Source organism: Furipterus horrens, unplaced genomic scaffold, assembly GCF_987537825.1.
Source record: "Furipterus horrens unplaced genomic scaffold, mFurHor1.1.pri manual_scaffold_1, whole genome shotgun sequence".
Taxonomy (NCBI): Eukaryota; Metazoa; Chordata; class Mammalia; order Chiroptera; family Furipteridae; genus Furipterus; species Furipterus horrens.
In genome coordinates, this window is record NW_028327171.1 from 37,455,211 (window position 1) to 37,475,950 (window position 20,740).

Genomic DNA, 20,740 nt, shown 5'->3' on the forward strand with positions numbered 1-20,740 from the left:
ATAAAACTTACTGAGGGACCTTAAATTCCAGCTGGGGTGACATATCTAATACACAGAAAATTTAGTTATAAATAATCTTAATCTGCAACCATAACACACCAGTGGGTTACTGAAATCAGACAGAAGACCACTTGTAGTTAATTAGCCTAGTTATCCTAATACCACTCTGCAGGATAAAACAAACCGTCATCCAAAACTGCATAGGGGAGAAAAACCTCCATCTGCCGTTCCTATAGCAAGGTTATGAAACCAAACCTTCCTAGCCTAGCAAAAGGCTTCCTTTTTTTGGATGAATGCCATCTCACATTTTATTTAAAGTTCAATGAGTGAGGCCAATTTATGTCACTAATTCCATGGAATATCTTGGTCTTCTGTGGTAGCCTTAAATTTTTTTCAATCCTGTTGATTTCTCACAGCTATGTAATGTACCATACCATGACTATGTAATGTTACTATAGAGTTGCTACTTCATTTAGTTGCTCTGCCTATTCTTATTCTGAATTTGTTTTTAAAATTAGCTCTGACAATGTAAATCATCTCAAGGTCAATTATTTTTTCCCCTTAACCTACTAAATAGTAGTTTTATTGCTTCTGGCCATTTCTTTTCTTAAAAGTGATTTTGAAAATGAATAAGCTTCAAATTTGCCTTCATTGTGATCAGTTATCCTCAATGCAACTGTGCATTTATGACTTATTCTCCTGAGCTTCAAAGGTTAATGGTGTGTGCGTGTATATGTGTGTGTATTTTGTGCTCTCATAAGCTTTTCCACCAAATACCTTCTTCTATTTTTGTCTTCTTTTCCATTTAGTAACATCAATAGAAAAACATAAATAATTAATTTATATGTGATTTTTCCATAGGGGTAATACATCCCTGCTGATTATAATCACTAAAATTTTATGGACACATAATACAGTTTATTGTTTTGTAATGGAGGTTTTCGGTTTGTTTATTTGTTTATTTAAAGAAACTCTTGCTTCTCTTATTTTCACAGGTAAAAAGATGGCCTATCAAAAGGTCAGTGCAGATCAAAGAGCTCTAGGACATTCACAGTACTTAGACAATGATGACCTTCAAGCCACTGCCCTTGACTTAGAGTGGGACATGGAAAAGGAACTGGAGGAGCCTGGTTTTGACCAGTTCCATTTAGATAGTTCTGAGAATCAGAACCTGCAGAATTCAGAGACTATGGACCTCAATCATGATTCCATTCAACCAGCAACTTCACCCAAAGGCAGGTTCCAACGACTTCAAGAAGAGACTGACTATGCTACCCGTTATACAAGATCTGCACCAAAGAGCAACCACTGCAACTTTTGCTGCCTTTTAAAAATACTTTGTACAGCCATCATTTTATTTAGTTTTGGAATTTTGATAGGCTATTATTCACATGAGAATTGCCCTTCAAATGCTACATCTTCAGGAACACTTGATCGTCAGTTATACCAAGAGATTCTCAAGACAATCCAAGCAGAAGACATTAGGAAAACATTCAGGTATGTGTAGAAGAAATGGATGTTGGTGGGAGATTTTACCTGGGAAAGATGGTTCAGTAAGTATTGAACAGGTGATTTTGGCGTGGTTTAAGGATAAGTTTGAAAGCTGAGATACACAACTTACTGGCACATTCTTCGCAGAGGGGTTGTACATTTTCAGATTTATGATGTTATAATACAAACTTATGATGCTGTTTTATTGATTTATACTAAGAACTATGAGTATTATGAAGACTCAAAGACTTGAGCCAGTGCATTTTTTCCATCGTGGGAAGCCCAAGTAGGCCAAATTGAGATGCAAAGACTGATGAGTGTTCATGTAATAAAAACTAAGGCAGTAGCCATATGATTGAATTTTAATGACCTCAGAATAAAGTAAACATGCTTTATGGGCAGAAGTAACTGCCTCTTCTGGTCAGGAGCTAAGACAAGCACTGGTAGTATTTGGTCTTCTGCATCCCTGAGCTTCCCAATGAGCACATTTCTAATAAAACATATTGGGTTTCAGATACCAGGCAATTCTAAAAACGCATCTCTCTCTTTAAGTTTGCATGTGATTTGTCATCATAATGTGTTGATTTTTAAGTTAATGACAAGAAAATATTATTTATCAGGTCTTAATCTGAATTCTTGGGAAATTCTTCATTGATGTCACCTAATCAGTGGTAACTTGAAAATTTTGTTGTTCGATATATTAATGTCATATATGTTGTGTAAAAGGTTCCCTAGTTTACCTATTTAGTGAAGTGAGGAACTGGAAGGGGATGATTACATATTGGTTTCCATATATATTTTCCATATTTGCTGAGAAAAGACAGTTCTAGGTGAATTATACAGATGCTGTTTGTAGGTGGATGAAGATGAGAATTATTGCTTTCTAAGAATTTTTTTCTGGGTTACACTGACTTATTACAGCTAAGATGTTGGCATGCGTTCATTTCTAGGGATTATCTAGGGGGTATGTCCACTGAAAATGCATTGTGTAGTCTGTGCTGAAATATGACTTGTATTGCCATTGGTGAATTACAATTCTCTTCCTGACTATCACATCTGAGTTACTAATGGGAATTTGTTCTTACGCTCTTCTGTGTATGATATTCACTGTTGTATAAGCATCCCTTACCATGTAATATGCAGATAATAGCACTTCCCATGATGTTTCCTAATGTAAAACTGTTTATATTGAAGTGAGCTGAAAGATAGCCATCGCCTTATAATGAGTGATTCTATCAATCAGGATCCAACCAGGACAAGAGAAAACTCACGGAAGATGTAAAGCAGTAGGAACTTAAATAGGACATTTATTCTATCAGTGATGAAAAAATGGTGGAGTTGGGAACATTCCGTATACACAAGTGTAAGCATGTGTGTGCATGAGTGTGTGTGTGGGGGGGAATAACATGTAGCCTCAACCAGACACCACTGAAGACCGAGAGAGAATAAGGAGCACCACAGCTTCTCCCATCCCCCTGCCCTGAAGGGTCTCACCATGTTTCCCATGGCTGAACCCAGCAGGAAAGCTGCTTACTCAGAGCCCGTGGAACTCATCCTGAAGCACTCAGCTTCCAGGGCAAGGGGTCTGTATAGAATAGGGCAAATGGATGTTACTGAGAGAGAGAGAGAGAGAGAGAAAGAGAGAGAGAGAGAGAGAGAGAGAGAGAGAGAGAGAGAGAGAGAGAGAGAGAGAGAGAGAGAGAGAAGAAAAAAACAACTATAAAACTGTGGTGACTATAACTTCATTGTGGGGATTCATTATACTACAAGAGTATCTTCTAGAAAAGAATCCATGGGTTTAACTTCTTAATTTTAAGAATAATTATGCTTTTCCTGAACAATTTTTTACTTTTTAACTTATGAACACAATCTTTCCCATAACCTAGCCTGCTTTCCTTTTACTTTGGCTTTTAGCAAGTTCAGAGCCAAATTTCTATTGAAATAATAAGAAACTTAATAGCATGCATTCTGTGTATTAATTAGCCTTCACATGTATTTTCTTTCCTTATATCCTTTGGCTTTTTTTTCCTTACTAATTTATTTTTCAGCATTATAGTTATCTTTAAAAATTGACTTATGACCTCTTTTCACACAGGAAGTTTATTTTAAATTTAAAATGTATAATTAAATAAAAAGTTTATTATTTTCCTCAGAATAGGAATTGTATGACAGTAAGGCTTATATGCTCCTCTTAAACCCAAACATCAACAAAATATATATTTCAAAACTAGCTACAAAACCACAACCAACAACTGTTATACTTCCAGACACTATTTAGTGGTTGGACACAGATTCAAATTTATGCTCTGTCAAATAGCCAGTTTTTTTTTTCTACTGAAATAATAGAAATTTTCCTTTAAAAATAATATTTTGGTACAAATTTGCTTATAATAATTTTCTCCAGAACACATCTCCTCATCCAAAAACAACTACTCCCCAATAGTCATGATAACCACATGCCTGAGTTCCTGCATTTACTAAGTCATCATAGCATTAACTATCTACAACACAGGTTCCCATTGTTATTTTTCATCTATTTATGATCATTCTTGGCTCTCACTGGCCCATGATTTTGTTCATCAATTGCTATCCTTCTTTTTTATTGGAGTTTCACTTCTGCCCATGCACTAAAGCTATGTTAGTTCTTGCATAATATCCTAAGAGTTGTGAATATAAAATATTTTTGTATAATAAATTAGACTAAAGATTCAATGAAGGAGTGGATCAAATGTGCTTTACCCAACATTAGACTTCTATTGTTTAACAAACATTAAATAAGTATTTTTCTAAGGGAGAAAATAAATGCATAGATAAAGGAGACACAGGCCTGAGTTTAATTGCTCAGTTATGTTATAAGTTTGAAAGTTATCTTGATTACTATTTTGATTTTTTATATAATTATATTCAAAATATTATGGCTATAATTCCTATTTGTAATATAATAGCAAAACATTATTTTCTATTATATAATTATATGATAACTAGAAGATATACAAAACCAGATACTGTAAAAGTGTTAAGGTATCCCTGTTGATGTCTCAGTTGAAGACAGTTGATAATAATTTCAAATTAGGTTCAGTGTGCAGACCTTGAGTTAAAAAAAAAAGGATAGAACCCTGAAATAATCACCCAGTCATAGTCTATGAGAGATAGGAGAAGCTAGGAAATAGAATGAAAAAAAAAGAGGATTTGTAGAGAGATCTACTAGTGGAATTTTAAGTCTCAATCTCTCCTCAAAGAGGAAGCCTGAAGTCCTGTGGAAAGAAGTTTTAGTAGAACTACGTGGAAGAACTTGATACTGCTTCACACGGAGTGTTTGACTCCCATTTGAGAAATCTAAGCGGTAAGACTTGGACTGGCTAGTTGTTGATGAAAATTCAGCTAACAACTCCTGCTACATTTGGAGAGCATTATGCTAGTTCATGAGAGTATCAAATGAGAACATTGTGCTCCCATTTTGCCTATTCTCAAGGTTCTGTTTCAACCCTGGCAGAGTCAGGAGTTCTGAGGGAGAAGGTATAGAAACACAAAGCAAAGAAAATGCTGATCCCTTTTTTCCTTTTTGGACTCCAATGTTCCTGATCTAGAGATGGTCAAAAAGTGGGGGACAGTTCAAAGTTCTGACTATTAAATGACACTGATCACTTTAATTACTCACTGGAGGAACTCAAGTCACTTAACAGTGACCAAGATTACCAGTTTGTTATCCAGGAACAGGAAAATAACTTGCTACAATGAATGAATAAATGTGAACTAGAGAAAAATGCTTTCTCAATGTAGAAGTTATACATGTGTTTATTTTTTTAATGTGTAACAATTTAGAAAAGAACATACACATATAGAGTATTATTGGTAGACACACTAACTGCATATTTGAGTTTAAAAATCTAGTTATCCAATAGTAAAGCTTGCATAATAGGTTAAAGTGAAGCAAGTATAATACTTGGTAGCATGTTCACCAAATAGAAGAAAATAAATCAGAAGTTTCATTACACTTGATAGGGTTCATAGGCATGGTCATGATTAATAGAGGAATATGAGGGTAAATTGAGGGTGTCAATGTGTGCATGTTAATCAATCATCTAATAAGATTCTCTTGGTCACTTCTATCTATGTTTAATTTGTTGCTATTTTAAAAATGCATTCACTTTTTTACATGGTTTACTTCTTCCATGTGTCTTCAGTGTAGGCCAATAGTATATGCAGTATTCAGATGTATATCTGATATGCCCAGATGCATCAGATTCAAAAGAGGCTTTATTTAATGTATGTGTTTGGTGCCTTTGGACAGTGGAAGGTAGGCTTACACAATAATCTATAACTAACAATTATTAATTTGATTGGGTATTAAGATATGGCACCTGGACCCAATCAGCTTCAGGGACCTTCATAGCCATAGTCTTCTGATTTTCACTTAAGTGTTGAACCACCAAGGTGATTTACATCCCTTTCCATCTGCACTGCTTTTTGTTTGCCTTGCTATTTCTTTTTCTGATACCAATTGCTATATGTATGATATGATACATTATGCTTCCAATTCCTATTCCCAAGAATGAAATATGATCCATTATCCTTTGGGGGCCCAGGGATACCTGTGACGGTCAAGTGCTTATCCCTAGTCTAAACAGCTTTGGCCAGTTAGAATGCTGGTCACCTTGTATAAAACAGAATTGCCTAAGGCTGTAGAGAGAGCTCTTTAACTTAGAAGAAATTAAGTGTAACGGGTAATATGTTTTATTTCTATTATAAAATAAAGTCACCAAGTCTTTGTCACCAAGTGTGTGTGTGTGTGTGTGTGTGTGTGTGTGTGTGTATGATTATAAGCATATTTTTGGGAAAAAATACTTATTATTGATTATTCTATTACTGTTGTCCCCGTTTTCCCCACTTTGCCCCCCTCCATCTAGCCTGTCCCCCACTCCCACAGTCAATCCCCCACTCTGTTGTCCATGTGCATAGGTCATTCATACATGTTCTTTAACTAATCCCTTCCCCTTCTTTCCACCATAAGCACATTTCTGAACAGAGTAAAGTATGTTGGAAAGGTCAACATTTTTTAACAGATAGATTATAATAACATATTTGAAGTAGATGAGACAACGAGGTTAAGTATATTTCTGAATGCAGGAATGTATTGCCTTTTGACAGCTGTAGATGTTATGAAAATAGTGAGAAGGAGAACATATGTATACTCTAATTATAATTAATATGGTATCATTTTTTACTGAAAAGGGCACTATTATTTTTATTACTTAAAAGTACAATATATACAGAAAGTTACAGAGAATAAAGTAAAAGCCACCCATAATTCTACCACCTTCTTTTATCATTTTCTTTCTATATTTTCCTGGCAATCAGCAAAACTGTATTATATATTACATATATTGCTTTGATATCTGCTTTAGAATTATTTTCACTTACAATATAGTTAGAACCACTTTTCAAGCCAAGAAATATAGACTTAAATCATTAAATTAACATACTGTTGGTATTCCATTATATAGACATCATGAATTTCTTGAACTTGTTCCTTATACATGGACATTTAGGTTGTCTCTACAAATATTCTTGTACATAGTCTTTGTGTGATTATTTAATTATTCCCTTCTGATAAATTCCTGGAAGCAAATCACAAATTCAGGGAGTTAAAATCCGTTTAGTTGTTCAATTTGCATTACTAAAGTGCCTTACAGGGCTGCTAGCCTTTCAGGTCCTCATTATTTTTTGTTCTGATTGGCCAAAGATAATGTTGGCAAACTTTATATCTTAATTAATCATTTGTATTTCTTTATGCATGTATGAACTACTTTTTAAAGTATATCCCATGGCTTTGATAGGTTCTTTCTCATGGCCTTTAGAAGTTCAAAAACAAAAATATTATAATTTTAAAATAGTCTACCATTTTATGTATAGAAATCCAAATTTCTGGATTTTATTTACAGAACATATTGTATTAAAAAAACAGATAAAATGAAATGAACAATAAAATAAAGTCTCTAGAGATTTAACTATATATAATTGTCTACTTTTATTTGAAAAGGGCAATTAAAAAAATCATTATCCTGTTTGGTATGGTAATTAAGCATGAGTTAAATTATACTGTAAAATAATCTTTATAAACATAAGTAAAACACCATATTTTCCTAGCTAGCAGTTAACTCTTTAAAAAGTTTAGGACATGTTATAAATTATCTTCAACAGGATCTTGATGAATGACACCTTATCTGGAAATATAGATAACATTCAATATTGTTTTAGATATGGGTATATTTTAATAATTACTTTAAATTATTTGAAATGAATTCCCAAATCTAATTTATTTTGTCTTTTTCTGAAATAATACTTTTAAAGATGGTTTTCTTCTTCTTCTTCTTATCCTCTTTTATTTCCTTTTTTCTCTGCCTCTCCCCCTTCACTTCCTTTAGGTAATCACATGTATAACTTGAGTGGTACGTTTTGCAGTTCTGATCAAACCTTTCCATCGGCACTATTTAGTTAGGTTACCTGGCTTTAGTGACATGAAACTAAAGGAATAACCAATTTGCTGCATATTCGATACTGCTTTCTGTTTAATGCCCCCTTCATGTCTATGATGGTCATAGCACTCTTTTTCACTGTGCTCACAACTTGCCACAGACTCCTTCTCAACCCAGCACTTTTGGAAGCTCTTACTAATTGATTTGAAGTATACAAAAGTATTTGTCCTATTATCTCTATATTGGATCACATTCTTGTTCTATATTGTCCCCATATTGGATCACTTCATAAGAATTAGTTTTATTTAAGTGGTAGGGATGGATCTCTCTCCTCCGTAAAGAGGAAGCCCCTACTTTTAACAGGCCAAATAACTGCAGCAAGAACCTTATACCAATGGCTACCCTATCCTGCCAGGGAGTTCAAAATTTCAGAACCCTACTTGTTAGCATCTACTATATTTTTATGATCCTTCTTAAACTAACTGTCATCCAAAAGAAGGGAGTCTCTGTTCTAGCTATCTAGAAACACAACATATAATTTGCTCTAAATTTAATTAACTCTTTGCTCACCTGCCCTAATTTACCATCCCTTAACATAAGAAAACAAACAGTTGCTTTGCTTCTATGCACTGTTCTTTTAACCAGACACTAGATTTGTTTACTTGTTGTAGTATTATTGTCTATCCTGTGCTCACAGTTTCTTCATTCCTTTCCTTTTCCCTTTTTAAAGTCTTCTACTCATGTTTACTTCTACTATTCAAGAACTGCGATGTTCCTTTTACCTAGGAACATACAATTATCTAGCTTATTGTTCAAGAAAACTGACAGCTACACATTCTCTCTAGTATTAATGAGAGAGGCATGGCAGTCCTGGCTTAAAGAGAAGCTTGCTGTGGAGTTCAGGGAGACCCATGGACTCTTTTTTAGTTATCAGAACACTAGAAAGACTCCTTTCCTATAAATAATTTTTATCTCCTTTGATGCCACAGAAATATAGTTTTGTACAGATGTGAGGCTTGATGATGCTGATGCCACCACAACTGTTCTTTTCCAGTCTCCAGCTGTACTTTGTAACCATCTTTCTGTTCCTCCTCTGTCATACGTATTTATTTTTCAGCTCTGTCTTCTCTACCTTTCATGTTTTTTAAGAGCAAGAAAGTTGGGAGAAATGAAGAAGGCAATGAAGCTACTGGCATTTTAATTGGAGAAAAAGATATAAATGTATAGCAAAAGTACACATAATTCAATTTATGCAAATGATAACAGCATAAATTTGACAGTAATGGAGTGATGGTTCCTAAAGGAAGCAATTATCTATTCTATCATTGATCTCTCCAGATAACAAATGGGCATTGTCTTAAATTTAATCACAAAAGAAATACATAGGATAAGATTTATTTAATTATGTATAGAATTTTATTACTCTAGATTTTAGATAAAGCAACTGCTTCACTTAGGGTTTCTCAGTGTTATGCAGAATGACATTAATTCTCTTAACTGACTGTATCAACTCACAGATGAGAACTTATGCCCTTCCAATCCTTAGGCATTTGGCCAGAGCATGGTCAGCACCCACCAATAGGATGAATGAGGATTGATGAGAGAGGGACCCTTGACTGCAATGGCCTTCTCAATCCTAATCTGTTCAAATGCTGTGTATCCTTTCAGGCCTGGGTCACAAGCCTACTCCTCCATGAGATTCTTTGATCTCCCACTGGTTGAGTTATCTTACTCTTTCCTTGGAACTCTCAGTACTTCATTTTCCCTCTTTCTGTTGGCATGAATTACTTTTTACTTTGCAGTGGAGAAGGAAGATTGAGTATGACATAGCACTTGAATGTAATAGCATGCAGACACTAAGTAAATCTTTGCTGATGGATAGAATGAACCCAGAATGCAGACCTTCTTGATAAAGCCTTTACTACCATGTAAACTATCAATTATTTTTAAAAGAAAAATATGTGCAGATAGTCCCCAACTTACAATGGTTCAACTTAGAATTTTTTTTGTCTTTGTGATGGTGCAAAGCAACATACATACATTAAGAAGCATACTTCAACTTTTGAATTTTAATCTGTTCCCAGGCTAGCAATATATTATACAATATTCTCATGGTTCTGGGCTGCAGCAGTAAGATCATGTTGCTTAACTGTAAGCTAATGTAAGTGTTCTTAGTGTGTTTCAGGTAGTCTAAGCTAAGCTATGATTCTCAGAGGGTTAGATGCATTAAATGCATTTTCTTTCTATATTTTCAACTTATGATGGGTTTATTGGGATATAACCCCTTTATAAAACTATAAACACCAGTATACTTCTAGTTATTTGTGTATGTTATTCAAATGTGAAATTAAAGTCATACATATGTATTACATATATATCAGGCATATAATTTTTTATCATATTTTATGCACTAAGAAAGTTGATTTTTGAGGTAGAGGATTTTCTTTTCCCTGAGTAAACATGAGCAGAGTGTCTGTTATATTCCAGTTTTAAATGATATTCTTTTTAAGCTGTGACTTTCCCTTTCCATAAAGAAAAAAAAGAAGTAAAATTTTTACAAATGATTATTTCCATGATCGTAGGTTTTATGGAGGTACAAAGTAGATCTCATCACAGGTCTTTCTATGCCCTGACATTTGAGAAAGAAGTCTTTTCAGTCTAGGTCCAGCTCCGCCCAAAGGCTTTCTTCCTTCCTTCTCAATGATCAAGTAATTTGAAAGAATGTGCTCACTTTCTCTCTCTCTCTCTCTCTCTCTCTTATTCTCTCCCTTTGTCCCTACACCTCCACCTCACAAATTCATACACATGCAAATTATTTTATCTGAAGGTTATATACTAAGTAGATTACATACTAAGAAAGTAAGTTACATGCTAAGAAAGTAGGTTACACACTTTCCTAGGAAGCATATTTGTTTTTCTTTTTTTCACTGCTTTTATTGGGGGGGGGGGGAGAAACAGGGAGAGAAAAAGAAACATCAATGTGAAAGAGACATTGATTGGTTCCCCACCCCTACACACCCTGCCTGGGGACAAAACCCACACCCTAGGTATGTGCCTTGACCTGATGGGGGATCAAACCCACAACATTTCATTTTATAGGATGACATTCCAACCAACTGAGCCACACTGGCCAGGACACATTTCTTTCCTTTAAATGATTTTCATAGCATCTATCTGATTGATGTAAAACATCAGGACTAAGTTAAAAATTGTTAAGAATCAAAATGCAAAAACTCTTAGTTTTTCAGATTTGATTTTTGTTGAATTCATAGTGGGAGGAATATATTTTACATAATTAGATTACTCTTTTGCAGATACTATGTTTTATGGTCAGTTACATATTTCCATCCTGTATACCAAGATCAGTTGTGCTTAGCAGCTGCTTATCCTGAAAACTGTTCAACTTTAAGGCTTGTTACATTTTTTCTGACATCTTTTGCCACATTGACTATAATATGCTTTTTTATCCATTTACTTCTTGATCTCATTTATTCCCAGAGAAGGAACAAGATTAGTCAGATGTAGTACAAGGGAAAACAAACTTTTTCCTTTGAGGATCAAGTATGTTAGTTTCCTATAGATTCACTTGATTTCTTGACGCTTCTTCCATAGAAAAGTGAGTGATGATCACATTTAGTAAATTATAACTTGAACATGGAAAGGTTGGGAACTGATTAAACACTTCCTCTTTCACGTTCCTTTCAACACTAATCAAATCAAGATTTAAATGGCGCACATGACCTTTAAGGACTTACAATTTGAAAAATCTCAACATGTGTCTTAGAAATTAAGTAAGATATTTGAATATTTCAGCTTAAAGTATTAATTCCATATTCTCATAGAGTGATTTACAGAGGAAATTTAAATTAACATATATGTGAAAATTGATTATTTACACAATATTTATCAAATCAAATTAACTTCATTACGGTCAGTTGAAATGGATGTTTCTAGCTTATAAGAGGAAAAGTAAAATTGGCTGATAATTCATATACTTAAAAATGGACAATGAATGCTTTCTCCCCACTGCCTACATCCTAAGAAACTATCAGAAAATAGAGAGATGATTTTATATTCCAAATTTGAGATGCTTATATATAACCACAGTATGTTGGTTAATTTTATGTACCAACTTTTAGGCCACAAGGCACAGATGTTTGGTCAAATATTATTCTAGATGTTTCTGAGAAGTTCTTTTAGTAAAGTAAATTACCTTCCATAATGTGGATTGGTTTGATTCAATTAGTTGAAGGAAGAAGAGGAAATTCTACCAGAAGACTGCTTTTAAACTTGAACTGTAATTCTTCTCTGGATCTCCAGCCTATTGGCCTAGCCTATAGACTTTGAAGTTGCCAAGACTCCAATTGTGTGAGTCAATTCCTTAAAATAAGGAATACCTCCAGTTAACTTTGTTACTCTGACAAACCGTAACTGAAAATACATGCAGATTTAAGGAATGTAAATTAACCAACATGATTTGGCTGTTATTTTTGTTTTTGTTCTTTTTAATGTAGAACAACTTTTTGAGATGTTAGGAGCAAATATAATAACTTGAAATACTAATACTAATTTTAAAAACGCCAGTCCATTTTTTATCTTATTCTATTAATTAATAAATTTTGTATTTTATTTTAATGTAATAATGTTAAATTTATGGAAAGACAGAATTTGAAATTATATTCTAGATGTCCAACAAGCATTTCAAATAATTTTTAAAGATGCTTAATCATTTTCTTCAACTTATTAAATTGTGGCATCAAAATGTAGTCAACTCCCCAAGCAAAAATGTACTTTGCAAATTTTACTAAGTGTCATTCTTATGGGGAAAAAAAAACAGCATCGAAGTTCCTTTTTCTTCATTATAACTGAAGCAAATATATTAAATTTTATATGAATGATTTGGGAAATAAGTTTCTGTCTTCAGTAACTGATTGTGTGTTATAGCTGGGTCCTTTATAAATGAAGTGCACTTCTATTGCTTAAAAATTGCTTTCCTGTGCAACATGATATAGTAATGAATTAAATCCAAATGAGCCTTATATTCACAATGTCATAATATGTAACTCATCCCCTGTGGAATTTTTTTTATTATCTAATACAAGGCAAGCTAATGTCTTTCTCTCATGGCTCACTTCTCAGAAGGGTATGCAGCTTTCAATTTTAGAAATAAAAAAAAAAAAAGAAAACTATGATTTAAAATCAAATTACCTTCTTAGAAACTCTCTAAATCACAGAGAGCACCTTAACATGTCTCAAAATATGCAAATCAAATTCTGCTAGAACAAGAAACAAAAGAAGTAGTTTTATTTCTATGGAGTACATTTCTGTCTGTGAGGGAAAAATGGAACTGAATATTTTTCTTTGAACAAAAATGTGTGCAGGTGGTTTTTACTTTCAATAAAAATAAAATAAGTGTGGGTGTTTTCTATTTCTTCACTTGGTTTCATCATATTAACTCTATTCTGTAGGGAACAACTTGTAAGATCATTTGTACCAATATTGTAGTTCAAGATTCTACATAGATTTAAAAACTCTAATTTATTAGCCTGATAATTTTTGTAACTTGACAAAACACATCAGATGGTCCCTTATTAATAGCTGCTTTAGTCATGTCTAAGTGGCATATTGGAATTTCCTATTTCAAAATATGTCTTGCTATTTTATGTGGGCAAAGAGCAGAGGGAGAAATGTTTATTTTAGATCAGTGAGGGCAGGCAGGAAAAATGTGTCAGATTTTCATGGGCTCCTTCACGTGTGGCTTCCTTTGTGTCCTCCTCTTGGCCAAGGCCCTTGCTGTTTTTTCTCTGCATCTCTCTCTTTTGCACATCACAGCTCTATCTGAATCAGTAGCTTCTTGGCATAACACATGATCCAGATGTAAACCTTCATTCTACCTTATCTTAAGTAAAGAACCTAAATTCCTATAATATCTGTTTCTCTTGCTTTAAATTTTTAAATTCTATTTTAATTTTATAAAACCTAAGCACATTATCTATCTATATAGAAAAGTACTAGGGAGTTAGAGGCAATGCCAAAGCTATATAATGTTATGTGGACAGAAGACACCTCAACTTTTCAATATAAGGGTTTGTATTATTTTTAATCAAATTTATATTCTAATTTAAATATAACACTGACAGCCTACCATCACAAGACTTATCCAAAGCACCTTTTAAAAGCAGTGCTTTTATTCATGCCTGTGTTTACTTAGCAAATGTTTATTAGGGACCTACTGAGTAATGTGCTGGAGGCAACACAGTGAACAAGACACAAAACATACTTGTACTTATGGTGTTTATGTCCCCACTGGCCAGACATAAGTGATGGGAACATACCCATTTATGTAAACTAAGTATAATCACACAAAAAACCACATTGTAGTAAGCAGGAAGGAAGAAAGAGATTATGAGCAAGTGACAGGAGAGAGAAAGAAAGACAGGGAGAGAGAGACAGAGAGATTAAATAAATCTTCCTTAGTCTCCAGGGCTTAATTATAGCGGAAGCAGTCAGTTCAACTTCAAATGGACACTTATTGTTTTCCAGGAGGATGGACCAGTTCATCTGTATCTCAGACTTAGGCTGCCCGTGGAACTCGGCAGCCATTTGGTGGATTCTGCCCCTTCTCCTTGCTCTGGGACTGCCATAGTTCTTTCCATACTAATTTATTTGCTTTTTGCTACTACTTTTGCAAACAAGAAAACAAAAACAAACCCATTTTTAAAGAATGAGTTCAACAGGGAGTGACAGGTGGTAATAAATAGTAAAATCTCACCATTCTCCGATTTCTATTTATTTGCAATACTTAACGTGGAATTTAACTCTTCTGAATAAGAAGCACTGTGCTCCATTGATACCTCTCTTTAAAATCATTGAAGATAGAGTAACCTAGGTAAAGTTACAATTTTTCTTCTCAAAATAGCCTAATTTCTAAGGATTACCTCATTACTCTTAGATGTTTGTTGTTGCTTTTCACAAATTTCACATTACATACAGAATTGGTATGGAAAGAGTAAAAGAGAAAAAAATCTTTCTTATAGATGTTTTCTTCTGAAATAACCATTTTAAGAATTATATGTTATTTCTAGATTCCTGAATTCTTAATTCTTATTTAATCAGTTGCAATCTTTTGAAAGAGTTGCAGTTTCCTCATTACATACAATTATGATCTGACACCCAGTGGTGTATGTTAACTTTTTAAGACTTCAGGCAATATCAGAAAGAGAGTTGTTTTACAGACATGAAAATTAAATGAAAGTTTCACATGGATTTTCTTAACATCTACTTATACTGAAATTTCAGTCCTTCAAATGTATAGAGACTACGCATTGGAAGGGGTCCTTGCTGTACCCTTTTTCAATTACCTTTGGCAAGAAATATCCAAAGAAGGAAAGAGTAGGAATCAGAGGATTTGATAAGGTTCTAGGAGTCATGAAGGAAGAGACAATAGTGATTACTGCTAACAATTTTCATTCCAGTAATAACATTGTTTCCCGTGCTGGAAATAGGGGCAAACTGAACAGCAGACAGTATTTATATGAAATATTACTATAATAATTTGTAAGCAAGAAGAAATTTGGGCATTGTGGGAAATGTCACGTGGAAAAATAATTTGCTCATTGGTTGGAGAAGAAGGATGTGAAAATGACAGAGGGTGACAAAAAATTAGGAAATCTAGACAACGATTTTGGGTGAGAGAAACAACAAGTGTTATGAAAATGAATTAAGTTGTTCTTCTGCCTGGTGACTCAAGAGAGGGTTTCTGGATTAGAAACCAGGGTTAGAGTGTCATCCAGAAGGGCAGTGCTACTGTGAAAATGTAGTCTATAGATTCGTAAAAGGGAAGAAAAGAGGCTACAACATCAGCTAATGGGAGAGTCAGTGATAGAGCACTGGAGAAATGCAACTCCACTGTTCAGATTTGAAAGGTCCCCCTTCCATAGTTTGTGTGGGCTGTGTATAAACATTAGGAAGAAGGTGATGATTTGCCCTAGGGAATATTTATCCGGACTGAGCCTGAGAAGTGAAATAAGCATGTGAAGAGGAAAGCTGAAATACTTAGCAGAAAACCAAACACACGTCTAGGTCTCACTTGACCTTGGAAAGTTTCCCAGGACTTTCCAGAATCTATACGGAAATTGCACACTCAGTGTTTGATAGAGGTCACACGCATTTTTCTGCAGATTAAACTACTTAATATAATGTCATAGTAATATTTTGGTCTAGTGTTTGTGATATCCTTCCCCCACCCCAAGTTCTGGGAAATAAGAATATGCACCTAGAGCTATTATTGAAGTTAAATACCAGTTCAGGTGCTATAATAGTAATCATATGTATCAACCTGATCCTTTGCAGGTAGCTACTAATAGCATGTTTGAGAAAATAAAATAATTTAAATAAAGAGTCTCCATTTGCTCCTGAGTTAGTTTCCTTCTGAAGCTATTGCTCACAACGCAGCTGTGGTGCACAGACAACTTGAACACAAGTCACTTTGTGGGACATTTAGACTCCTGTTTGTCATGATTCAGTGTTGCTGCCTCATCCAGGCAGGCAGTTGGGAAAGGATAAATTTGGCTCATTCCACACATATCATCATTGTCTGTAGGGCCAATACATTTTTGTCTCGGCATGCCAGGCTCTTTTGAAGATTTGAAGTCAGGGAATTTATATCATAGCAACACAATTAGAAATAGAATTAGTCTTCCTGGGATCAAATCCTAGTTCCACTACATTCAGCTCTATGATCTTGAACAATTTCTTAAACTTTTGATGGCACAGTTTCCTCATTATTAAAAAATACATAGACAAAGACCTAGCATGTAGGACACAATATTACCTGCTATTTGCTTTTATTGTTGTTTTTGTTAATAGAAGGACATTAGCCATTCTGCACTGGCAGTTTCTTATTGACCACCATTCTTCATAGGCTGGCCTCTTGGAATGTGTCCTGGCTCATGTCTCTTCTCTATCTCTTCTCTCACCTCTCAACTTAACTCCCCTCTTCCAACATTATTGGTATGTTTTTCTTGTCTTATTCCAAGTCATGCTATTTGAGTCTCACCTTATTATTCTAAGTACTTGCCTAAAAGAGAATAACTTCTTTGAGAATTTTGATGTCAATCAAAATAATACTTTTTTATATCAACTATGTGATCATACTTGTAAGTAAACTGTATTTCACCTAACAAATAAAATAAAATACTTTAGTTTTCAACATGTGCCAAACAAAATTCAACTTTTCTACTGAAAGTCACAATCTCATTTCATGACATATTATAGCAGTAGCATACAAGAAGCAGAAATTCATTTTTCTTAAATCATACATACCATCAAGACTCATTAATACCTATAAGTTACCTAGAGATTCTAAGTTCTGGTTATAGATTTATAAACAATTTGGTTCAACTAAAATACATTTGATACCTACTCTATACACAAAATTCTGTTAAATGTAAAGCATAGATAGTACAAAGATGAATAGATCCTTTAAGAAAATACACTCTTATAGGGGAGATTTATATGTGCACATTTATATGTAACTATAAGGGATTGCAAAATGAGTGTAAAGGGTGCAAAAGCTGTGGGAGAAGAGGAAATACATTCTGGAGAGATACCATCTGTTAGGTCTTTACAGAAAAACAAGTGCTGAAGGCTGGAGAGAGCTTAGATAAATTAATATATGGGTATGAGATGTGACTTCTAGAAAGATTGAACGAATGCATGGAGGTAAGTAATCACAAAGAGATAAATTAGGATGGCTACTGAGTGAATACTGTTGCTAAAGACTACTTTGTAAAAGATAAGTCTTGAGAAGTAAGTTAGGATAATTTTATGGAAGTCTTTGGAACAATGTTGATAGAAGTTTGTTCTGATACAATGAGAAATCATCAAAGGATTCTGACTAGGAGAATTACAAGACCAGATATGCTTTCACTATCCTTCACTTCTTGAAGGATGGATTAGAGACAGAGACTGGAAAGAGGAAGACCAGTGCGAAGATGTTTACAGTTGTCACTGTCATAGTAGCCACTAAATAAACGTTGGTCAGATGTGTAGTCAGTGAGGCAGGTGTTTGTGGAGCATCAGTGGAGAGGTGTACACACAAAGACAAATGCTAAAGTGAGAGACATAATACACAAAATTGATTTCATACCTCATGCCCAAATTTAATTAAAACTAAAACTTTTCAGGCTTTGGAATTGCAGAATGTATATCCATTGTCCTTGCCAAAAATCTGCTAGTATCTTTAAAATGTAAGATTTTACTGAGTTACCATGTTAACAAGTGAGTATGTGATAGTGTCACAGATACTTGCAGGAGACATGAGACCCCAGGGTCAAAGACGAAAGGTAGCTCATTACAGCACAACAATCAGCATAAGCATTATTTTTGCCTGAGTTCCTTGAGCCCCACTCCCTACAGGGTGATGGAAGATAGCAAGTTGACACCTCAACAGGCAGTAGTTGTGTTACAGAAGAACCCTGAACCTAGAGATCTATAGTCTTGTATACTGGACAGTGAGCATCCCTGTGTACTGCTCTTGATGGGACACTGTATTCATCTTCTCAAGGCTGTAAACAAACCTGAATTTTTCTCTGGAGGAAATATTATCTCTGCCTTCCAAATCTGTTTGCTATATACACATACCTAGAAAATCATCCAGAGCAAAGGCAGTCTGTGCCCCTGCTCACAAATGTGTGGAAATGTAAGAGACAGTCTCATGAAGAATCAAGTTTCTGTGCCCCTATGTTCATAGCAATGCTATTTAATAGCCAAGTGCTGGAAACAGCCTAAGTGCCCATCTGTAGATGAGTGGATCAAAAAAACTGTGGTACATTTACACAATGGCATACATACATGCAGCAGAAAGAAAAAAGGAACTCCTACCATTTGCAATAACATGGATGGAACTAGAGAGAATTATGCTTAACGAAATAAGCCAGGCAATGAAAGAAAAATACTATATGATATCACTAATACAGGAAACTAATGAACAACACAAACAAACAAGCAAAATTGAACTAAAAGCACATGAACAAGGAACAGACTAACAGTTACTAGGGGGAGAGTATGGGAGTAAGTAGGGGAAGGATTTAGTAAAGGAACTAGTATAAATAACCCATGGACATGTACAATGAGGTGGGGATTGACTGTGGGAGAAGGGATAGGCTGTTGTGGGGAACTCAATGGAGGAAATAGAAAAACAATAAATAAATCAAAAATTTTTAAAAATCAAGCTTCATCTTTGGTTCAGATTTTCAGGTTTTAACAAATCACTTCAATATGTTAAACACCTTCATGTAGTAAGTAGATAGTTAGGAGTGGCGTGATCAGAGCATACAGGATAGTCTCTGCTGTCAAAGAGCATAAAGACTTTGTGAAAGATAGAAGAAAAGTACATCCTAGTAGAAGTTGATATCATATTTTAGTAATACAGACATTGACAAAGTGCCATCAGAAGAGAGAAGGGTTTTTGCTAGAGGGATATTAAATTACATGGGCATGTCAGTAGTGCTTTCTGCATTTGGATTGGCTTCAAAGCAAAACTGAACTCTAGTAAGTCAAACCAAAGCTGACCAAGAAACCTGGGACAGTCTGGAAGGGATAGGAATGCTAATACTTAGAAATAGGATTTTGACACAGAGCACTATTTTTAGTTTGTGAACTACATAATATTTTAGGACAAAGTGAACCTAATTTATCTTTCATTGTCCTGAATACATATTTATTTTTCTAAGTGTATGTTAAACATATAAGTGGCATGTTCTTACTTTTCTTAAGGTTACTATGGGGATTTAAAAAATTGGCTATTGCTATGATACTGTGATGAGCCATTACTAATGACTACATACATGGCAATTAAAAACAGGAAGACAGAGTGTTAGATCTAAATAGAAATTATAGCATATTCTCTAAAACTTAAGGCTTTTAGCCATTGTTGAAATGTCACAATACTGTATTGGCATTTAACAGTTGTTAGAATGAAAAAAATATGCATAAATGTTGAAAAGACTGAGAAGTTAATAACTATGTAGTGTTTCTTTTGTGAGTAGGAGGCTTAGACCAATTATGATATACAAGCAACGAGAAAATTTCTAAGACAAAATGTGTTGGCCATAGTAATTGAATTTAGCTTATTCAAATCCAAGAGACTTTTCATAGCTGCAGGGTTTCTTTTTTTAGCAATTAGTTTAGAGTTTTAACTGATCTCTGTTCCTTCCTAAATTTTTATTTTAAACTAAAATGAATTTTTGAAGCTAAAACATCTATAAACTAAGTTTTAAATGAAAAATAGTTGTTAAAATGTGACTCACTAAATAGTAAAATACATCTATTTCTGTTAATCTATTTACCTTGTCATGACATCTTACATATTAGAATTATATTTTCAGAAAGAAATACCAATTTCTCTATTAGATATTAAAATTAACTCTGATGCCTAGATATAGAGTTTAAGTTCTTGACTGAAGCACTTGCCTGATCTCTCACAACCTTGCAAAGCAACAAACAAAAATGTGTTTGTTTAGTATTTGTATCTCATTTGTTATACTTTTTTCTTTTTTCTTTTTTTACTTTCTTAGTCAAGCTTCTTTATAGTTGTGCCAAAGGTTAGGTAGAGTTTCTTGACATATTGGCACCAGAATCTCTTCAAGGCACAGGGTGATTAGCATATACAGTGGCTCTATTTTTATTTGTTCAAATATAAGATACTAGTAAAACACTTTTAGAAGTTATATGTGAAACCCTGAGCATTTGCAAATAACAGATCACATGTT

The 20,740-nt window shown here is 34.2% G+C and overlaps 1 protein-coding gene across 1 annotated transcript in view; it reads left to right on the top strand.

Moving 5' to 3' along the window:
* The first annotated feature begins 1,002 nt into the window (after nt 1–1,002).
* Nucleotides 1,003–20,740, top strand: part of NAALADL2 (N-acetylated alpha-linked acidic dipeptidase like 2) — a 669,716-nt gene continuing 649,978 nt past the window's right edge. Inside the window, exon 1 of the mRNA XM_090276711.1 lies at nt 1,003–1,497. Coding sequence (XP_090132837.1) covers nt 1,004–1,497 — 494 coding nt within the window. The 5' untranslated portion in view covers nt 1,003. The remainder of the gene's footprint in view (nt 1,498–20,740) is intronic.